Source organism: Pholis gunnellus (assembly GCF_910591455.1).
Source record: "Pholis gunnellus genome assembly, chromosome: 8".
NCBI classification, from domain to species: domain Eukaryota; kingdom Metazoa; phylum Chordata; class Actinopteri; order Perciformes; family Pholidae; genus Pholis; species Pholis gunnellus.
The window spans coordinates 19908084-19926928 of record NC_136534.1 but is presented as its reverse complement, the minus strand read 5'-3'; the positions used below and the strand labels follow the sequence as shown (position 1 = coordinate 19926928).

Sequence of the window (18845 nt, the reverse complement as noted above, 5' to 3'; positions counted from 1 at the left end):
TTTGACATCTAAAGACATGATGATGTAACATGTAAAAGCCCCACATCATCACTTTCTACTTTACCTTTTCTCAGCATAACACATGTTATGATATAAACAAACGTATGTTACAATATATATAACAATGAATAGACAGAAAACAAACATTTGACTTTCAACCACTTGTACTGTAGGTTCGGCACTGTTCTTTCTCACTCACTATTGCCTTTGCAGCTGAAAAAGGAGACCGTAGATTCCAAATTGCAGTGGACAGCAGGTTGCACCACCAACTGTTCTGGCGAAACCCCATGCAAGACCTCCACAGAACCTCCATGTCATCTAGAGTGCTGCAACGCCACAACAACCTCCTGCCTCTGGTTGAATGGTACGCTGCATGTCCCCAATTTCTCCTCAAGAGGTCCTCATCATCACACAGAATTGATTGCTTCTTTACTTTGCCTGCTCGCCATCACTTTGCTGATGTGAGTGACTGAATAGGAGCTTGCTCGGCTGCCCTGTGAGTCATTAGGTAATCAGAGCTTTGTGTAACTCTCAGTCCCTCCAGGTAAAAAAAAAAAAAAAAAGCTTAGCCGTGCAGAAGTTAAATTACACCCATTTATCTCACTGATATTCATATGTGATTGTAATGTATATATGTATGGAATTATGTAACACCTCGGCTACAATGTTACCTTTGTTACTTGTTTTGTTAAAATGTCCCAATCACGTTTTATCTTTGGTTCAAGAGCATCAAAAATGTCTTTGAGCAGTATTTCTAAATAAAAAACTATATCAACTTCAGGAATCAGGAAAAAAAATCATGCCAGATGCAATTCAGTTTTCATACCACTTCACATTTAAGGTGAAAATCATCTTTACAATGAACAAAATTTATACCATTAAAATAAACATCCTTCTCAGTGAAGCTTTAAGACATCATTTAAGACAGCTAAAGTCTTACGGTGTGTTTGAGCCATAACCTTGAGCCTGTAACTGTAATTGAATTCCGATGCTGTCTTCTTAAAGGAAGCCAAATCTCTTTTTGTTTAAAGCCTTCTCACTTTAAACTGACTGTCGGCACATTTCATATTTGGTTGGGTGAGTGAGCCTCAACACAACATTGTATGTTGACATGGTTAGAAATGTTTTATTACCAAAACCTCTCCGTAGATAATCATCTCTTCGAGCCATTGTGAGAGTGACGCAGCTATGACTCTATATGCACTTTATGAAACACAAATATCGAGCTGTTACAGGGTGTTGTGAAGGTTTGCTTAAGCATTTCTGTAAATGTAATCATAATGTAATGTGCAATTTAGTACATTTGGCTCCTCTTTGTCTAATATTTTTGTGAATAGTGAGTTGTCTACTGTCTGGTTTACAAAGTATATTTTAAGGTTTAATGGGTTATGTAAATGTTAAATGAAATAAGAATTATTACAATTTATTCTAGTTTTGTGATGAAATGAATCTAATATACTATATGTCAGATTAATCTTCATTTGATGAAGTCACATATTTTTCATAGAGTGGGAGGAAGGTGATGACATTTCTCGGGGCTCATAGCGGTCAAAAGGCTTGTTCTGCAATGTAAAGTCTTGTGAATTTCCAAAATGGTGTCTTAAAAACTGTAATCAAGTAAAATTTTGAGGAACTTTGCTTGAGTTTGTCCTTTTTTTACCTCTACTTCACATTTCAGAGGCAACTCTCTGCTTCATTACATTAGCTAAAGTTGTTATCATATCATGAGTAACAATACATTCTAATATGGAAATGACAGTCTTGGTTTGAGGTGGTTTAGAAACAGTATCAACACATTACAGTTTGTCCACCGCAGAGCACTGCAAGTTTTTTTATGAAATGTCCCACTCAGCCACCTCGGTCACAGTTCTTGTGCTTTGTTTTTTGTATCGGCCAATATATCATTGTCAGATTTTTATGGACATCATGGAGTATAGATTTTAAGTATGAATGAACAACTTCAATGGGGGGTCTGTGCCAATTCTGTGTAGGCTTAAATGCCCTAATATCAGTTCCTGGATTCTTAGTTTGAAAAAAAGGTTTACTACTAAGCAACAGAGTTCAATGTAATGCCCGCGGTCATTTTAAACTGGATAAATGTACCACAGTTTGGTTTTAACTCCAACAAAAACCCACTTAATTGACCTGATGGCTCATCAAACCTCCTCGAAAGCTGTGGCATAACTTTGTAGACGCGGGGATACGGCTCTATTGTGGGACATAATCCTCTTCGGGTAGAACGCTTGAGGCCTAAATCCAAAACCAAACCCAGCTGATGACAGCCCAGATGTGACGTCAGCGCGGGCGCACGGGGGCGATCCCGAATCAGTGCGTGGCAGACTGGGCCGAGCCAGCAGCGCAGGAGGAAGAAGAAAGTATAACTGAAAGGGAATAATGTCGCATTGCCCCAGGACCCTGAAGAGTATCTGTGTGTTTAGAGAGGAACAACTGGAGTAACAAGAATCTCCGGGTATATTGTCGAGTCTGGGAGGCGTTGGAGAGGAGAACTTGTCACACAGGTCCTCGCTATGGATCAATCCGTCGCAATTCAGGAAACTTTGGAGAGGGGAGAAAACTGCATCTTAGTATCCTTTGAGACGTTAATGCGCTGGTGTATCGATTGTCAGCACTTGAAAGGAAGGATTACCTGCCTCAAACTAAACTGGACTAACTCCGTTGAAGAATACCAGAGCTCGGACAGGGGCTTGTGAGATTAAGGCTCTCGGTTGACATCTATCAATAAATAGTAGCCTCCAGCCTCACTTGGGCTGTTAAATATATAATCCAGGCGACGTATTTACAGTGCGCGTAGTTTACAGCACGAGTGTAGGTTTAGTCCAAATCGGGTGTGACTTGAATTTGGGCCAACTTTTGTAGTGAGACGTTTCATCCACAAGGTGGCAGCTTTGTGTCACCAGCTGCTGCTTTGTCATAAAGGAAGAGATCTAGAGCCTTCACTTAATAACAACATGAAAAGTACTTTTAATGCAGCAGACTTGTATAATGTAATATTTGACTATTATTAATGGCCACTAGCCTGTAAACAGCATTTTAATGTTGTGTATGGTGGAGGTGATCTTAACCATTTTACATTCTGTTAAGCCGCTTAACGTATCATATTTTATATTCTGCTGATGCAGTTAATATGTAAATTATTAATTTGTAAGGTAACTACATATTTCAGATACATGTAAAAAAAAATATATATATATATATATATATATATATATATTGTTTAGAGTGTAGAGGAATTGGTATAAAATGGAAATACTCTGGAACAACCTAACACGTTGTGCTGTATGAAATATACTTAGAATTGCCCATTGTAACAAAAAAATATGTTGAAATGAGAGTAACGCTAAAATGTGAAATATAAGGTGCAACTGAAGGAAAACACATGAACATATTTCCACTATATCCTTAACTAAACTGTAAACATGCTGTCCAATGTGACGTCTTCTTTGATAACCTTACAGAGAGCAGACTGCTGGGATTGGTGGAGTCTACAAAAGAGCATGCGTGAGTTTTAAGATGTAGTACAATGGAGCTATAATATGGCTGCATTATTGAACAATATGCTTGTATTCAAAGGCTAATGTAGAGAGAGAGGGAGTGACAGGATTGTGCTACGTCACAAACTGGCCTAAAGAAATGATCACAGAGTTGCATCCACCTGTCTGACACAGTAACCAAAATTATATATTATACCAAAATGGTAGTGTTTACTTCAGAGCTGCAAGCCTCTATCGGCTTGCATTATATTTAAAAGTGTATTTTTTTGTGCCATCCCATGTGCTTTCAGACTGCTAACTAAGTCCAATTTTAACATTTTGTAGAATCTTTATTTATACCCATCGAAGGATGGCTATTACTGCTGATGACGTGTCACTGGAGGACATCATACCCATCTCCCTCGACTTCGCTGTGGTGGAGGGTGAGCTGCGTTCATATGTTGTATTGCATTGCCAACAGACGGGCAATTAAAAAGGAGAGAGACAGATAATAATGTGTTCCTCAAGATAACTCTTGTTTCTAGTGAACAAATGGCATGGTAGTAATTTATCTAAAATGATCTTTTTTTAGTTTCCTCACCAGAGGAACTTGCAGTCGTGGGTGAGTTGCACTCGTTAACTTTGCAGCTCTATCATGATATGCTACATAACTGATCCACTGCATGAAATTCAACATCACATTGTTTCCTGTGTTCTTTATCCGATTCTAGGTGCCGATACTAAAGTGAGAATCAGTTACCAGGAAGAGGAATTAGAGCTCAGACTTCCTTTTGGTTCCCACTCGCGTTTCTTCCTCAGTGAGGTCAACAGGGCGTGGAGTGGTAGGTCAGCCTTCAGAGATGTGTGATATTATCTCAAGACATACAGCTCTTTTAAGATTTATGATAATTTTAAGAGAAAAATGCTCTCATAAAATGAGTTTACCTGAGATGACATTGGCAAGGAAACCACGTGTGGGGAAAATACTATTCATTCAAACAATGCAGTATCTTGGACCCTCACTTCTTTTCATGCATTTGGGTTTAGCAGTTCATATCTTTTAAATTTGTTCTTGTCCGAGCAACGTAGGAAGCGGACGCGCCGATGTCTGAAGAAGTCCAAATAATCTGCTGCTCTAATCATCTGTTTCGGAAAAACCCCGCTCATCCAGTCTTCAGTAGCCTTCAGGTTACATCATGTGGCAAACTTTAAAAGACCTTTATTTTTTAAATAGAAAATGAAAATGAGTTCAAAAACAGTACACAAATACATTCTTTGAGACAGTTGGTGGCTGTGGTTCACAATTAACACCATTTTAGAACTGCAAACTGGTGGTGTCACTTCATCTGTCAGTTACTGGGTGTGTACATGATGCATGGCTGACGAGAGAGAGAGAGAGAGAGAGAGAGAGAGAGAGAGAGAGAGAGAGAGAGAGAGAGAGAGAGAGAGAGAGAGAGAGAGAGAGGAGGGGTGGACTCTGTGTCTTTTTTACACTAAGTGTGAGGGTCATGTTGAGAACAGTTTTCAAAAAGGACCTACATCATCCGCTTTAATGCGTTTCTTGAACTGCTTTTTACTTTCTGCTTCCTGTGCATCTGAATGGAATGGGCCATTGAGAGGTTATTTTTGTTAGGGATGTGTCACCTTTGACACTGGCTCACTATTTTTCCCGGTGGAAACTCCACGTGAGCACGGACAAAGACTGATGAATGTTGTTTTTTGTGGTACTTTAAGATGAGCCACAAAGGCTTTTAACCGGGTGAGGGGTACCAGTGATGGAAAGATTGAATGACATTGCACCCGCTGTTGTTAAAAAGAAGAGTGTGGGAAGTGGTAAAGGTAAGCAGATAAGAGTGAGATGTCTTTAATGCACTGCAGTGCCTGTAACTTGAAGCCTCATTTAAAGCAGTAGAGTGTGGAAGTGTGGAAGTGGTCTTACAAACTTGAAGTAAGACCTATATTGAAGAGCAAGAAATAGAAAGATGTTGCTAAGAAATACCAATACTCAAGTGGAGTAGCTCAGTACTCTGTCTGTCTTTCTTCAGATGTTTGCAAGTCAACCACACAGGCACCCAAGTTTGAATGGATCAACAAGTACCACAAAGCCACCAGAGGCCAGGGAGTTGTCAAACAGGCCCTTGCCCCCCTCGGGACAACACTCACTAAACTCAACCAGCACCGGAAAACAGGTTTGTAATTTATTTCTATTTGCAGAATTTCACAACAAGTTCATGTCCAATAAAACTTCAGTAAATTGGAATAGGTCTATCAGTATTTGTGCAGTGGGTGACGTGAGATGCTCGTCTTTATCTCTGTGGTGTTTGCTCACACAGATACAAGTCTACATCAAAGGGTTTCATGATGAAACCAAGTAGTTTTGAAAGCACCGTTTCCTTTGCACATTGGCCCAACCTGTGTATGAGTTGTAACAAATGTAATAATAACTGTCAGAGAGCCATATGGAGAAGTGTCACTAATGACACTAATTATGGCTCCATTTCATTTAAATGTAATGACAGCGAGCCAGCATGGACGACAGCAACATTATTAAAACAAATTAAATCATCAGAGTAATAAGTTATAAAAATGCCGGGCTATATGGGTAGGTTTTTAAAAGGTTATTTTTTAAATGTGGCATGAACTAAGCTGATGTGATACTGAAGGGTGGTATGTTCTACACTGGAACTTAGACAGCAGAAAAAGCATGCTATGATTGGACCCATAACAACATTCGGTTGCCGAAATACTGGGGCATTTTCTAAGTGAAGTACCTTCTACCTGTAAAGTAACAATAGAGACCATTTTACATTTGTAAACTTGACCTAAGCTGACATGAAGTAAACATATGGACCCAGGCTGTTCAATGCAATTCAATTTGAAATGGTCTTTACAAAGAACACAAATACTATATACAAATAATTGTGGGCTTTGTGTATGTAACGTTTGTGTAATTTGTCTTACATGTTGATGGCCAATTTCACACAGATGTCATTCCACATGATGTTTTTGCATTTTAGATTAGAGTCATACTGTTTATAACCCGCATGTTAATGCAATATATATTGTGTAAAAAGTATGTAAAGGAACAAACAAAGACGTAATGTCCATATGCAAATCATGTTTTGCATCCATCTGGTCCTTACAGGGTGTTAAAATAACTATTTATTCAATGTATTTATCTTCTTGAAATGCATGAGCGTAACTTCCTTTAGTGATACCGCTGTGGTGAAGCATTTTCCGGTAGCGTTATCTACATACTCGATCTGTTTGTTCAGCCTCTCGTCTCTGCAGCGAGGGAAGGCAAACTCCTCCCACTACCATGTTAGCATGGGCAGGTCTGATGCACACTGAACATTGCTCCTCTGCACAGAATGCGTGGGAGATGTCTAGGGTGATGAGAGACTCTGGTATGAAAAATATTCCTTCATTTGTTTATTTTTGGGGGGGAGTTGGTGAAAGGAAATGCCATCGCACAAATCTGTGGCATGCAGTCTACGCTTATTAGCTAGCTTTCTAGCTAACTTAATGGTAGCTTGTGGTAACGTTAGTCCTTATTTCAAAGAAGCTAACTTTAGCTAAAGGGGACAGTATTCGTCAGGCGCGATAATAGTTTGTTTTTAAATGCTAATTGTATTGTTAATGTGATTATGTTCTTGCTTTAATGTGAAGCTATCGCGGATGTTAGCCCACAGAGGCGGTTAGCTTAATACACTAGTTTACGGCTGTTATTAACTAGTCCTGTTCATGGTGTTGCTATGTGACAGAAAATGACACACCTGCTGTGGTTGGTGGTGCAATAACGTGTTTTGGAGGATTGTGTCATCCATTAGGACACTGGTTGTGTCTCGCTTCTCAGTGTGCTGCTCTATTCTCTGCCTGTTTTCAGTTAATAAGAGACTTCCACTTGAGGCTCATCCTCGAAGCTAACTTGTTAGCCTGTTAGCTTAAATCAGTGGTCTGTAAACTTTCTTCTGGCCTCTTCAATGAGATAAAGGTGGCTTACTTGCTGTCTGCTTTTTGTTGTTTGTTTTATTTACAACGGTTGACTAGAGAAGTAAATCACAAAATGTGTTCTCCTGCAGTTTATTACCTATCGTTTTATCATGGGGGGGGGGGGGGGGGGGGGGGAGTTGTGCAATGTTGAACAATGTTGAACTTTGTGCAGATGTAGTTAAAGCCTCTTTTAATACTGAAGAGCCTGAGCCCTGATACAACTTGACATGTATGCAAACTTGTGATCGACCACAGATAGGCGTGTGAAACTGCAGTTTGTCACACTTCATGCAAGTTACTCCTTGTAGGTGAAACGTTTAACCTCATTAGCTGGTTGAGAATACTAAAAGGAAAGATATGCCATGAAATAACAACGATGCTCACACACTAAAGCCTCATTGGCTCAGGTGCAGGTTGCAGTAATGGTTAGGTTTAAGTAAATTACTTAGAAGTCCTATGCATTGTGTCATAGCTGTCTTCGGCGGGTTGCAAACCGCAGTGAACAGTCTCAAGCAGTATTGTTTATATGAGACTGTATATATGTTAACATGTTCTAACAAAAGCTACCATTTGTGCATTCAAATTGAGACTCAACATTTGTTTTACCTCTTGTTCTGAAAGATCACTGTACTTTTAAAACAAAAATCTCACTTTTATATGGTACCATGTTTTTGCTTCATTGCTGTTCTACTTTTTTCAGATATAATGTAGTTTAATAAGGAAACAGTGTAGAACTCTTTTTGTAGTCTTATGTTGTTGCCATTTTCAGGGCCATTTAGAATGAAAGTTACTGTACCACAAGGTTATCGATGCAAACAATAGAATAGGAATGAACTCTTATGGTTTATCAATCGGCATCCTTGCAATCCAAGGGTTAGCGTTATTGATGCTTGTTTCTTTTTTTTTTGCATAGGTGAACTACAGTTGTCTCTGTGTGCATATGGAGATCTTCACCATCTCAAATTAAGCGTTCCTATTCAGACTTCCAAAAGCAATTCTCACATTGCTGATGGTTTTCTTAGTCAAACAAAAGTCCTTTTGCTTTTCTTTCTCCTGTTCCCGCAAACAACAAAGTCACTGCTTTTGAATTCAAATGTCATCGACCGATTCTTCTTGGATTAAAAAAAAAGTGTGCTTTTTCTTCTTCTTTTTGTAAAATGAAACAAATGGAAACATTACAGACATGTTGACCTTTTCTCAGAGTTGGTCACAACCTGTTCCCTTCGTGAAGTTGGTGTGATGAGAACATTGTGGTAATAATAATAAAAGTAGTAGATTTTTTGTTGTTATAACTGACCTAGACTTTAGTGCTGCGTTACACGCTGCTATGACAAAAATCACACCTCTTGATCAGAAACTGGGCTGTGAGATAGTCACAGCATTGCCAGTCAGACTTTAACCTTTAATCGCATTGTTTTTAAAGGAATTCTCAATCCCTTTTGTTTCACAAATGTATCACGTCTATGTTTTATTTCCTTACCTCTGTGACCTTGTTTTGAATAGCTGTATAATTTTATTAGTCGGTGTATTGTTGATATATCCGTGTCCAGTCAGTTAATGTCAGTGTATTTGAGCCGTGCGGTTCTTGCGTTGAACGCTGAATTGTAGGTTTCAGCTTGCCAAGTAAAGGTCATGTTAATAATAAGATTACAAACATGGAAGCGTATACGTATCTCGTCTTTTGGGTCCTGAGTACTGTTGGTCAGGTGCACCCTGAATGTAGTCTGCTTCAACTTTGCAGAGTTTGATTTCCCGTTGAAAGAACTTGGCTTTCCCTTTCAGAGCAGCCAGCTGTGTTCCCTGCCAAGCTGCAGGAGACAGGGGCCATGCTGTCTCATACTTCACACTCGCCCATTAGCTCCAGCTACTTAGGATGCAATAACTGTAACACACTGCAAAAGGCAGCCTCAGTCCATTGACCACAACAACCGAGCTGTGACCCGGCACTTTTATGACTGACGTGTGGTACTGTTTGTTTTTTATTCTTAGTGATCATTTTGTATTCTCCATATTAGTTTGTTAAAGAGTTGAAATATGTGTTTGCCAAGGGTTGGGTTATTTCTCATTAGAGTGATGTTGGTGGGAAGGTCTCCCAGAAGCTGGCAAAGCACGCTGACTCGCAGTCTTAACTGATGACCTGCAAACAATATATTAGTTTGTGATTCAAAGGGCAGGCAGTGCTAATGGACACCATGTAGCATTGTGCTGTAATGCTGTCGTTAACCTTTATGCTCTGTGTTTTATGTTTTAAGTTTTTAAAAAAAATGAATCTTCCTTTTCTCTCCTGCTCTTCCCCAACAGAGAAATCGTCGGACAAAAAGGGAAGTTCAGAAAAGGAGAAAGGTGCCAACAGCGGCACGCAGAATTCCAAACAAGCCTATGCCGTCCCAGAGAGGTAAGGCCTGCTGCTATTTGGATGGAATGCCACCATACTCTAAAGACGGAGTTCAGTTCCAGCGTATTCCTGGAAGATTCCAGGGTCCGGGCATATTACATTTCCTCCTCTCCCCTCAGCCTCATTCCATATTCACAACATGGAAATAGAGCTTCACCGCATAGTCTGAGTTCCTGTTGTCACTGTGGTGATCTACTGTACATGAGGCTGTTCGTCTGGAGCAGAGTGTGACGCCTCTGCTGATCCATACTTTTATTCCAGGCTTTTAGCAGAGGGATCGCTTGTTGCAGTTGGGCTGAAGGATCCTGAACGAGAACTGGCAGCTGTCCATACAAACAGCCAAACGCATAGTTTATGATCATTTGTTCCCTCTGAAATCACACCAGTTTGACAAAGTGACTCTCTTTCTGTGTTGAACTGGCCCTCCTCCCAACACCTCACTGTTATTTCCTCTCTCCGGGTCTCCAGTCGCGAGGACCGGGATGACCTGGTGCGCTCGTCCAGCCACACCACCTCCAACAAAGCTCAGATACTGGCCATGCCTCAGTTCGGCCTGCGAGACAACCTCATCAAGTGTGAGCTGCTGAAGAATGAGAACATTTACACGTACACGGAGGACTTCAGGTATTTTACTTGCTTGTCATGAATCTGTTCTAAAAATGTACATGTGTTTGGCAGATTGGTGCAGCGACTTGGACGTAGAACTAGGTGATCATTAGGGGTGTGCGGATACTGATTTCAGGCCATAATGACTAAAATAGCTGGCTCGGGTGTCGGTGACAATGGGGCCGATCTATTAAATTCCATTCTATACTCTATACATTATACACAGGAATTTGTCTTGAAGTTTTGACCAATTTGTTGCTTCATTACAAAGGTTTACACTTGAATTTTCAATTCCTGTTCATTTGCTGGTGCAAGACTTCATATCTTAATCATAAATAACAAATCAGTAAAGTTATATCAACGTATTTATTTGTAACATTTTATGATGTTGTGTTGAGCTAAACCTTGTTGATAAGTTAAGAGTCTCTCGCTTCATGCAGGAACAGAGGGAGCCCACAGTGTGACTGTGGGCACAGTGTGGATCTTAAAGGGTTATGTTGTAAAAGGAAGTAAGCATCTGTGGCTTTGTATTTCTGTGTATTTGGGTCTTTGCTAAATTTAGCTCCACTGTCTCAGACACTGTCAAAAAAATGCACCAATGTTAGGGCATTAACTGCTGAAGCTCGGGTTGTCTTTTATCAGATTCAAAAGAAGCATTTGCTGAAGTCTGCTATGATGCTGACACTGCCTCCTGCTGGTAGAGCTGTGGCTTAATGTTTAAACCGACATCAAGAATATAGCAGAGAATAAACAGCAGTATAGATATAACGAAAGATCAAAAGACAACAATACAACAGCATTTGTGATACAAAGAACTGAATAGGGGAATTGTTCTATATGCTATTCACTGTCAAATCGAATAATTATAATAATGTCAAGAAGCACTCTATGTGTCATTGGCAGCGTGTTGGCTCAGTGGATGGTACCCAGAAATCCTCCATCTTATAGTCCAACTGTGATTCCTCAGTGTTGAATTTGCATGTTGGGTGAAGGTCTCCCCTGGGTGCTTTTATTTCCTCCCACACGCCAGACATGAAGCTCCGGTTCCATGGAGCTCTAAACGGTCTGAATGTGTTTGTGTTTGCTCTCTGAGGTGCTAGCCTACCTTTTCGCTGCCCAGGACTCTGAATAGAAATAAATACACTTCAATAGTTGCCATAATCGGAAACAACGGATATACAGAAAGGGTTGCATGTATGTGCGTTTTCTGCTTTCATCTCATATTACAATTCAGACTGAGAATGTACTGAAAATCTATGCTGATCAAGCAAATTAGAAGAAAGAAGCAAAGGAAAGCAGCAGTCTGTATAAAGACAGCTCCGGCATGGTTCTAGTTAGCTGAGTGTATGGACATTGGGGCAGTCAGCACAAAATACAGAGCTCTGTGCTGCTGTTGGGTCCTTTTGCGATTTCTCACAGTTTAGGTTACCTTCAGCAAGCCACTGAAGTTGCTGCTCAGAGGTCAAAAGATGATATTATTCTCTAATATCCACAGCTTCTTTCTCGGCACATACAATGTGAACGGACAGACGCCGAAGGAAAGCCTCCGTCCTTGGCTGAGCTGCACCGCGACCCCTCCTGACATGTACTGCGTGGGGTGAGTACCGTTCACCCTGCTGGAGAATAGCCTCCCAGTTCTCCGCTTAATCCTGTTACACAGACAGATATTTACTGGTGGAACCTCTGAGAGAGACGTATGCAGCCATTGATCCTGTTTTAAGGAGGAGAGCAGGACCTCCCCTCAGATTCAGCGCTATGTGTAATCCTGCCTACGTTTGCAAAGTTTTGAAAGTACCGAGTAAAGCTCAGAAATCCACATTTTACCGTTTGTCCTTCCTGATAGTTTTCAGGAGCTTGACCTCAGCAAAGAGGCTTTCTTCTTCAATGACACCCCCAAGGAGCTGGAGTGGACGAAGGCCGTGTCGGAAGCCTTGCACCCAGATGCCAAGTATGCCTTAGTAAGGAGCTCTTTTTTTTTTTCTCCTGTATTAATAAATGTTATTAACAGCGAGTTGGTATGTGGACTGGGCCTGTGAACAGCCCACTATATGTTATCTGTAGAGCTTGTTTAGCTCTTTTTTTTAACACGGATGCTGCTACCATAATGTTCTTTGATTGCATTTGATGTGTTCTGTGTTACAGTAGACACAGTAGTAACTGTCTACATCACATTACGTGGATTATTACACTGGATATTCCCAAGGAACAGTCGTGATATCCCTGCTTATGTGATGAGCTTAATGAGGCCTTGTATTTTAAGTTACTTTTTTGTCTTTCTCTTTCCCCGTGTTCACTTTTGTCTACTTCCCTTTTCTCACAGCGCTGACTCTTGCTTATTCGCTTCCTCCTTTCTTGGCTGTCTCTAGTGTCACATCGGCAGAATAATGACGCGTCATTTCTTCATCCACTGTCAACTGAAGCACACTTGGCTGATCTGTAACTGACACTGTGTAGCTCAACAAGCTGGAAAATACATGTTTTCCCTTCACATCTGAATGTTGATTGGGGAAGTTTGACATGGAAGCTTATCAAACTGTTTTTTAAGTTATCTCTTGCACAACTGCTTTGTATTCTGGGATGTGCTTTTCGCTTCTGTTTTCCTTGAGATAAGGCTGGAGATGACAGTAAATGTCTTCAACTGTAAATGTTGTCATTGTTCACAGTAGTTGCGGTTGAAAAACCGTTAAGAAGCTGATGTAAACAGCAAAAACTGTATGAAAGCACGTTTCATATGGCTGCAGGGTCAATTGAGCTGCCATTTAATTAAAAGAATATCCAGCCAATATGCACGTTACATGACTCGGTTAATCGTTGACGTCTGTATACCTACTCATGTTCCGCTACAGGTGAAGTTGGTGCGACTGGTGGGCATCATGCTGATCTTCTATGTGAAGAAGAAGTATGCGGAGTTCATCTCTGATGTGGAGGCTGAGACTGTGGGCACTGGCATCATGGGACGGATGGTAAGGACGGATTTTACAGGTCTTAATCTTTCATGCACTGATCCTCATGTAAATATGCTGGTGTTGTGTATATTATAAGATGCTACACCTGCACTGACGCCTCACAGCAAGAGGGGCCCGGGTTCGATTCCCGGGCTAAATGGGCCTTCTGTGTGGAGTTTGCTTGTTCTCCCCGTGTCAGCGTGGGTCCTCTCCGTGTTCTCCGGCTTCCTGCCACAGTCCAAAGACCTGCAGCTTAGGTTAATTGATGACTCTAAATTCTGCAAGCAAAGGTGCATATATATATATATATATATATATATATATATATATGTAACTGCATAATGTCTAAAACATTGCATTTTCTCTAAATCCTTTTGCAGGAGCTTTAAGTTGCGTTGCCTTCTATGTTCTCTGAGTTTCTCGTTCATTCAAAGGGAAATAAGGGGGCCGTGGCGGTCCGTTTCCGCTTCCACAACTCTGATATCTGCGTGGTCAACTCTCACCTCGCTGCCCACATCGAAGAGTACGAGAGACGCAATCAAGACTACAAGGACATATGCAGTCGTCTCCTCTTTCGCCAGCTGGACCCTAACCAGCCTCCACTTACTATCATGAAGCATGAGTATGCAATTAAATTACAGAGTTACAGTGTCATCATATGTATTTAGTGGTTTCTGTATAGATGAAAATTCTTATCCAATATCCAACTGAGACTGTATTTTCTCTCCCTGGTTCTTTCTCACCAGTGTGGTTTTATGGATCGGAGACCTCAACTACAGGATCTCTGAGCTTGACGTCTCAAACGTGAAGGAGCTAATAAGCAAAAAGGACTTTGAGACCCTGCACAGTTATGATCAGGTGATTATCAGTGTGGTACTCTTCTTTCTGCTATTTAAACAAAAAAAAAGTCTTTACTCATCACTCGTGTTAATGAGTCGTAATACATACAAATGGTCCTCAGCTCAAGAGGCAGATCGATGAGAAGGCGGTGTTCGTTGGCTTTGTGGAGGGAGAGATTGATTTCCAGCCTACCTATAAATATGACACCGGCTCTGACAAGTGGGATACAAGGTAATCTCATACGAAGGCCCGACTGCGAAACAGCAGAATGCAGCATTTATAGTAAGATCGTGTTCTCAGTTAAAGTAAGGATAGTTGAAATGTCAAGAACTGCAACAATGAAACTTCTCCTGTGAAACTTTATCTCTCCATTTATAGTGTAACTTTGTCTTTATCTATGTCAAAACCAATGTAATGTAATGCAAATACTGTAGGGCGTATCCCACTTAAATGCAACACTTCAGCAGCTGGTATTTTCTTTTTTTGTTTAAACAGCTTGTCTTGCATGTTTCCCCTTTTTTCTTTTTTCTTTACATGTGATGGGGCTTCTTGCTAATGAATTGGAAAACTACAACAAACTTTAATTTGCACTCAAACCACCCAGATTTCTGTAACTGCACTTTTTAAATTGCTTGAGTTTTAATATCTGGGCTTTCTTGTGCATTCAGTGAAAAATGCCGCGTGCCTGCGTGGTGTGACCGTATCCTGTGGACAGGGAAGAACATCATGCAACAGCATTATCAGAGTCACATGACTCTGAAGACCAGTGACCACAAACCAGTCAGTTCCCTGCTTGTCATCGGGGTAAATGATTCTGCATTAGGATATAACTCTTATCTGCTTGATTCACGTCAACAGGCTCTTGTTTTCTATTGCAGTGTATTTTTGTATGTCTCTGATGCATTGTTACTTTGCCTTTTTAACGTGTTTCTTCTTCTCTGTTTCTACAGATCAAGAAAGTAAATGCTGAGGTCTATAAGAAGACCTTTGAAGAGATCGTACGCAATATAGACAAAATGGAGAATGAGTGTATTCCATCTGTGACTTTGTCCAAGCGAGAGGTAAAGTTTCCCATCACATTCAGTGATCAATTTCAGGATACAGTAGAATTTATTCTATTTTGCCTCATGAACCGCTCCCTCTTCTTTCAGTTCCACTTTAAGGACGTGAAATACATGCAGCGCCGGGCAGAGACGCTGAGCCTCTTCAATGATGGGCAGGTCCCTTGTCAGTTTGAGTTTATCCAGAAGCCGAATGAGCCCACGTACTGCAAGCCCTGGCTCACAGCCGACCCTCCCAAAGGCTTTATTGCTCAGGGTGAGTAGCGCGTAAAATGAGCTTTTCACCCTGGGTTCACATATTTCATTTTGATAAAGCATCATTGTTCACAAACCCTCAAACCGTATTACTTCAGTGAGTGCTTGTACTGACTGTAGCACAACATGGCAACTCACTGTTGCAGCAGGCATGAGTTCTTGAATCATGACAGTTTCAGCCACACCCTTACTTCCTAAACGTGCATCTCTCTCAACTTCTAGGTGGCTCTGTGGACATTGAGCTTGAGGTTTTTGTAAACCGCTCAACAGCTCCTGAGCTTAACTCTGGAAAGGAGCAGATAGAAGACATCCTTGTGCTCCACCTGGAGCGTGGCAAAGACTACTTCATCTCTGTGACAGGGAACTACCTGCCCAGCTGCTACGGCTCCTCCATCCATTCATTGTGCCAACTAAGGGAACCCATCCAGGATATGCCGCAAGAGACCCTCCGGGACATGGTTAGTGGTCCCACGGGCAGAGATTTCTTCAGATTTGGCACAAATGTCCACTTAGATTGTGGTGGTCAACGGTCATTGTTTCCTCACAAAACAAGTTTTTTGGCTATAATTGAAAAATTGACACGGAAATTATGACATTTCACGCAAACATTTTGGTCGATGGTGGACGTAAACTGCAATTTGACTGGTTGGCGGAGGCATACATCCCCGAGTTGCTAATTGTAGTGTTTTAAGTTGAATCCATTGTGACTGAACTGCGTGTTTTTTGTTTGTTCTCAACATCAGGCGGAGAGGGTCGGAGGTGATAATGAAAGAAACCCTGAAAAGCCTCTCGACATTCCTAAAGAACTCTGGATGATGGTGGATCACTTGTTCCGCAATGCACTCAATCAGGTGAGAAAATTGCTGAAGCTTCTATTTTGGTGCTATAATAAAAACAAAGAACACGTTAGTGTGATTTTGTATTTTTGTGGCAATTTTCTTGTTTGCATCTTATTTTTTAATTTGAATTAAGTCCATTGCAGCTCTACTACGGCTCAAATCAAAAGAGCCTTTTCAGCCCAAGTGAAGCTGTTAGTAATTTACCAACTTGACTTAATGACTGAGCATTTTAAGGAAAACAGATTTGATCTTTGCCGTCCTCTATTTGCAGGAAGACATATTTCAGCAACCTGGGCTCCGAAGTGAATTTGCAGAAATAAGGGATTGCCTTGACACTGGCATACCAGATTCTCTCCGTATCCTTCAACACTATCGCCATCGTTGTAAAAAATATTTTTTATATCTTTATGAAATATTAGAAGAAGTTACACAGTGTAGTCATACATCATTTTTGTTGTTTTCACAACAGCCCTTTTTTATTTATAACTACTCTGTATTTCTGTTGGTTAAAGGTATTATGAGGAACTTTAAACTGGTTATGAAACTGTCTCAATTTAATACTGATGCCTGTATACGACCTACATAAGTACGAGACGATCAAGACCATCAGCAAGAAGAAGAGATGTGTTTCAGAGTGTAGTGTGTCCACGCCGCAGCAGAGCCGGAAGCCCACACAGGCACCACACTGCTGGAGGCCCAGGCCATGTTCCTGGGCCCTTTTAGAGGGAAGGCACGGGAGAACCAGACCCAATGAGTGCGCTGGGAAGACTGTCAGAAGAACCTGCTGCAGTAAAATGAGAGGTTTTCTAAAGGGACTTGGAAATGCTACCGCTTTTGTCCACAGGGACCCCCAACATCAACACAAAATGGACGTTCCTCGTAGTAGCTTTAACCTGCCCCTTTTGAATGAATCCTGGGATGTAACAGTATATTAGAGTTTTATTTTTGCAATAATTACATTTCATGATATGCAGATTCTTCTCAAGAATTACACCCTTGACTCAGTATTGACCTGCAGCGGGCAGCAACCACTCTGCGGCAGAGGCCTTGCTTCTCTTCCTCGATGCCCTCCCAGAGCCTGTGGTTCCCTACTCCTCTTACCAGCAGTGCCTAGAAAGCTGCTCCAACGCCAGTCAGTGTGAGAAAGTGAGTGATACAGCCGCTGATCACCATCGATCTATTCCAAGATGTGTTGAATCATAAAAGTTAATCTCTATCTTTTTACAATAATGTTGATTTCTTTTGTTTCCAGGTTATTTCCATGCTACCTCAGTGCCATAAAAATGTGTTCAACTATTTAGCTGCCTTTCTCCGTGAGCTGTTGAAGAATTCTGCAAGCAATCGACTAGATGTCAACATCTTGGGTAAGAAGCGGAAGCAGGCTGCATGTCTCTTTCATTTGGGAATGTGTTCTTATTATTAGCTGCTGCTTTGTGTTTTCGTCAGCATGTTGAGAAAGTGAAGGGAAACTAACAAATAAAGCCATAGGAAGTGAAAATGAATAAATAACCTGTTTAATACTCTGTTCTGTTTATGACACAAGGGCTGTTTGAACTTATTTTCTTTTCAATACTGGAGAATGGATGCTCACTTAACATACCCTGTATACATAATGGTTGAATATGAATTCAATTCTAGCAACATCTAATGTACAGATACTTGTAAAAAATGATATACATGATCATTTATTACATTGAAATCTTCTCATCATCTCTATCACAACAAAAAGATAACCCTGCATATAAAGATATAACATTAAAGAAAATGAAACCTTTGTTGTACTGTATGAATAACTTCTCTTCTTTCTGCATAGCCACCATTTTTGCCTCCTTGCTCCTGAAGTCACCCACCAAGCAGGATCTTGCAGAAAAGAGGAAGACTCAGGAGTTCTTTCAGCACTTCCTGGCTCAAGGCTCCTCCTAGATGGAGGACCCTCTTGTCCTGTATGCTGAAGCTGAACACTAAAAACTGTACAGTCCAGTATTTGAAATAAACCTGAATGATTTCTTAGATGGCTCTTTGTATAGATATGTAGTATAATTACAGTGACGGTCCTTATCTGATGTTAATTGTTTCACACACAGCAAGCTTTGTGATGTGTGAATGCACAGAGTTTATTGTATATCATTGAGCATATGTAGAGATGTAACAATTTGAAATGTATGTATATTTTATTTAAACAAATAATTTGTATTTTAATGTTTCTGATCTCAACAGCAAATTGTTTTTATACATAAAATGATTGGAGATAATGTGTGTCTGTGTCACTGGTGATTTTTGACAATCAAAGAAATAAACACAAAATTGTTTATTTTTTCTCAGTGTGTTTGTATGAGAATACAATTTATAAAATACATTTGCCACATCTTTAAAAAAAGAATGACATATGATGTTTTAATTAAACAGTCGAAATGCTCTTT

The 18845-nt window shown here is 40.6% G+C and overlaps 1 protein-coding gene across 3 annotated transcripts; it reads left to right on the top strand.

The window, feature by feature from the left end:
• Nucleotides 1-2231: 2231 nt before the first annotated feature.
• On the top strand, nt 2232-18726 carry inpp5b (inositol polyphosphate-5-phosphatase B). 3 transcript variants are annotated; one of them, XM_079165114.1, is made up of 23 exons: nt 2232-2586; nt 3441-3519; nt 3837-3934; nt 4084-4113; nt 4223-4333; nt 5537-5680; nt 9786-9879; nt 10348-10503; nt 11981-12082; nt 12329-12443; nt 13332-13448; nt 13865-14052; nt 14177-14288; nt 14392-14501; nt 14939-15074; nt 15221-15331; nt 15422-15587; nt 15809-16044; nt 16330-16437; nt 16697-16781; nt 17444-17571; nt 17678-17789; nt 18239-18726. In XM_079165114.1, exons 1-23 carry the CDS (start codon nt 2529-2531, stop codon nt 18346-18348), a joined length of 2706 nt encoding a protein of 901 aa, XP_079021240.1. In that variant the 5' UTR covers nt 2232-2528; the 3' UTR covers nt 18349-18726. The 3 variants fall into 3 exon arrangements, with proteins under 3 accessions (XP_079021240.1, XP_079021241.1, XP_079021242.1); XM_079165115.1 differs by lacking the exons at nt 2232-2586; nt 3441-3519; nt 3837-3934; nt 4084-4113; nt 4223-4333 and adding an exon at nt 4376-5330; XM_079165116.1 differs by lacking the exons at nt 2232-2586; nt 3441-3519; nt 3837-3934; ... (1 more) ...; nt 4223-4333; nt 5537-5680 and adding an exon at nt 6839-6898.
• The last annotated feature ends 119 nt before the right edge of the window (nt 18727-18845 follow it).

Bases quoted from the DNA above. Each gene is read 5' to 3' on its own strand.
- inpp5b (XM_079165114.1), top strand. From the start codon at position 2,529: ATGGATCAATCCGTCGCAATTCAGGAAACTTTGGAGAGGGGAGAAAAC. The intron at 13,449-13,864 runs GTAAGGACGGAT...GTTCATTCAAAG, and splicing joins CTGGCATCATGGGACGGATG to GGAAATAAGGGGGCCGTGGC. The intron at 14,502-14,938 runs GTAATCTCATAC...TTGTGCATTCAG, and splicing joins TCTGACAAGTGGGATACAAG to TGAAAAATGCCGCGTGCCTG.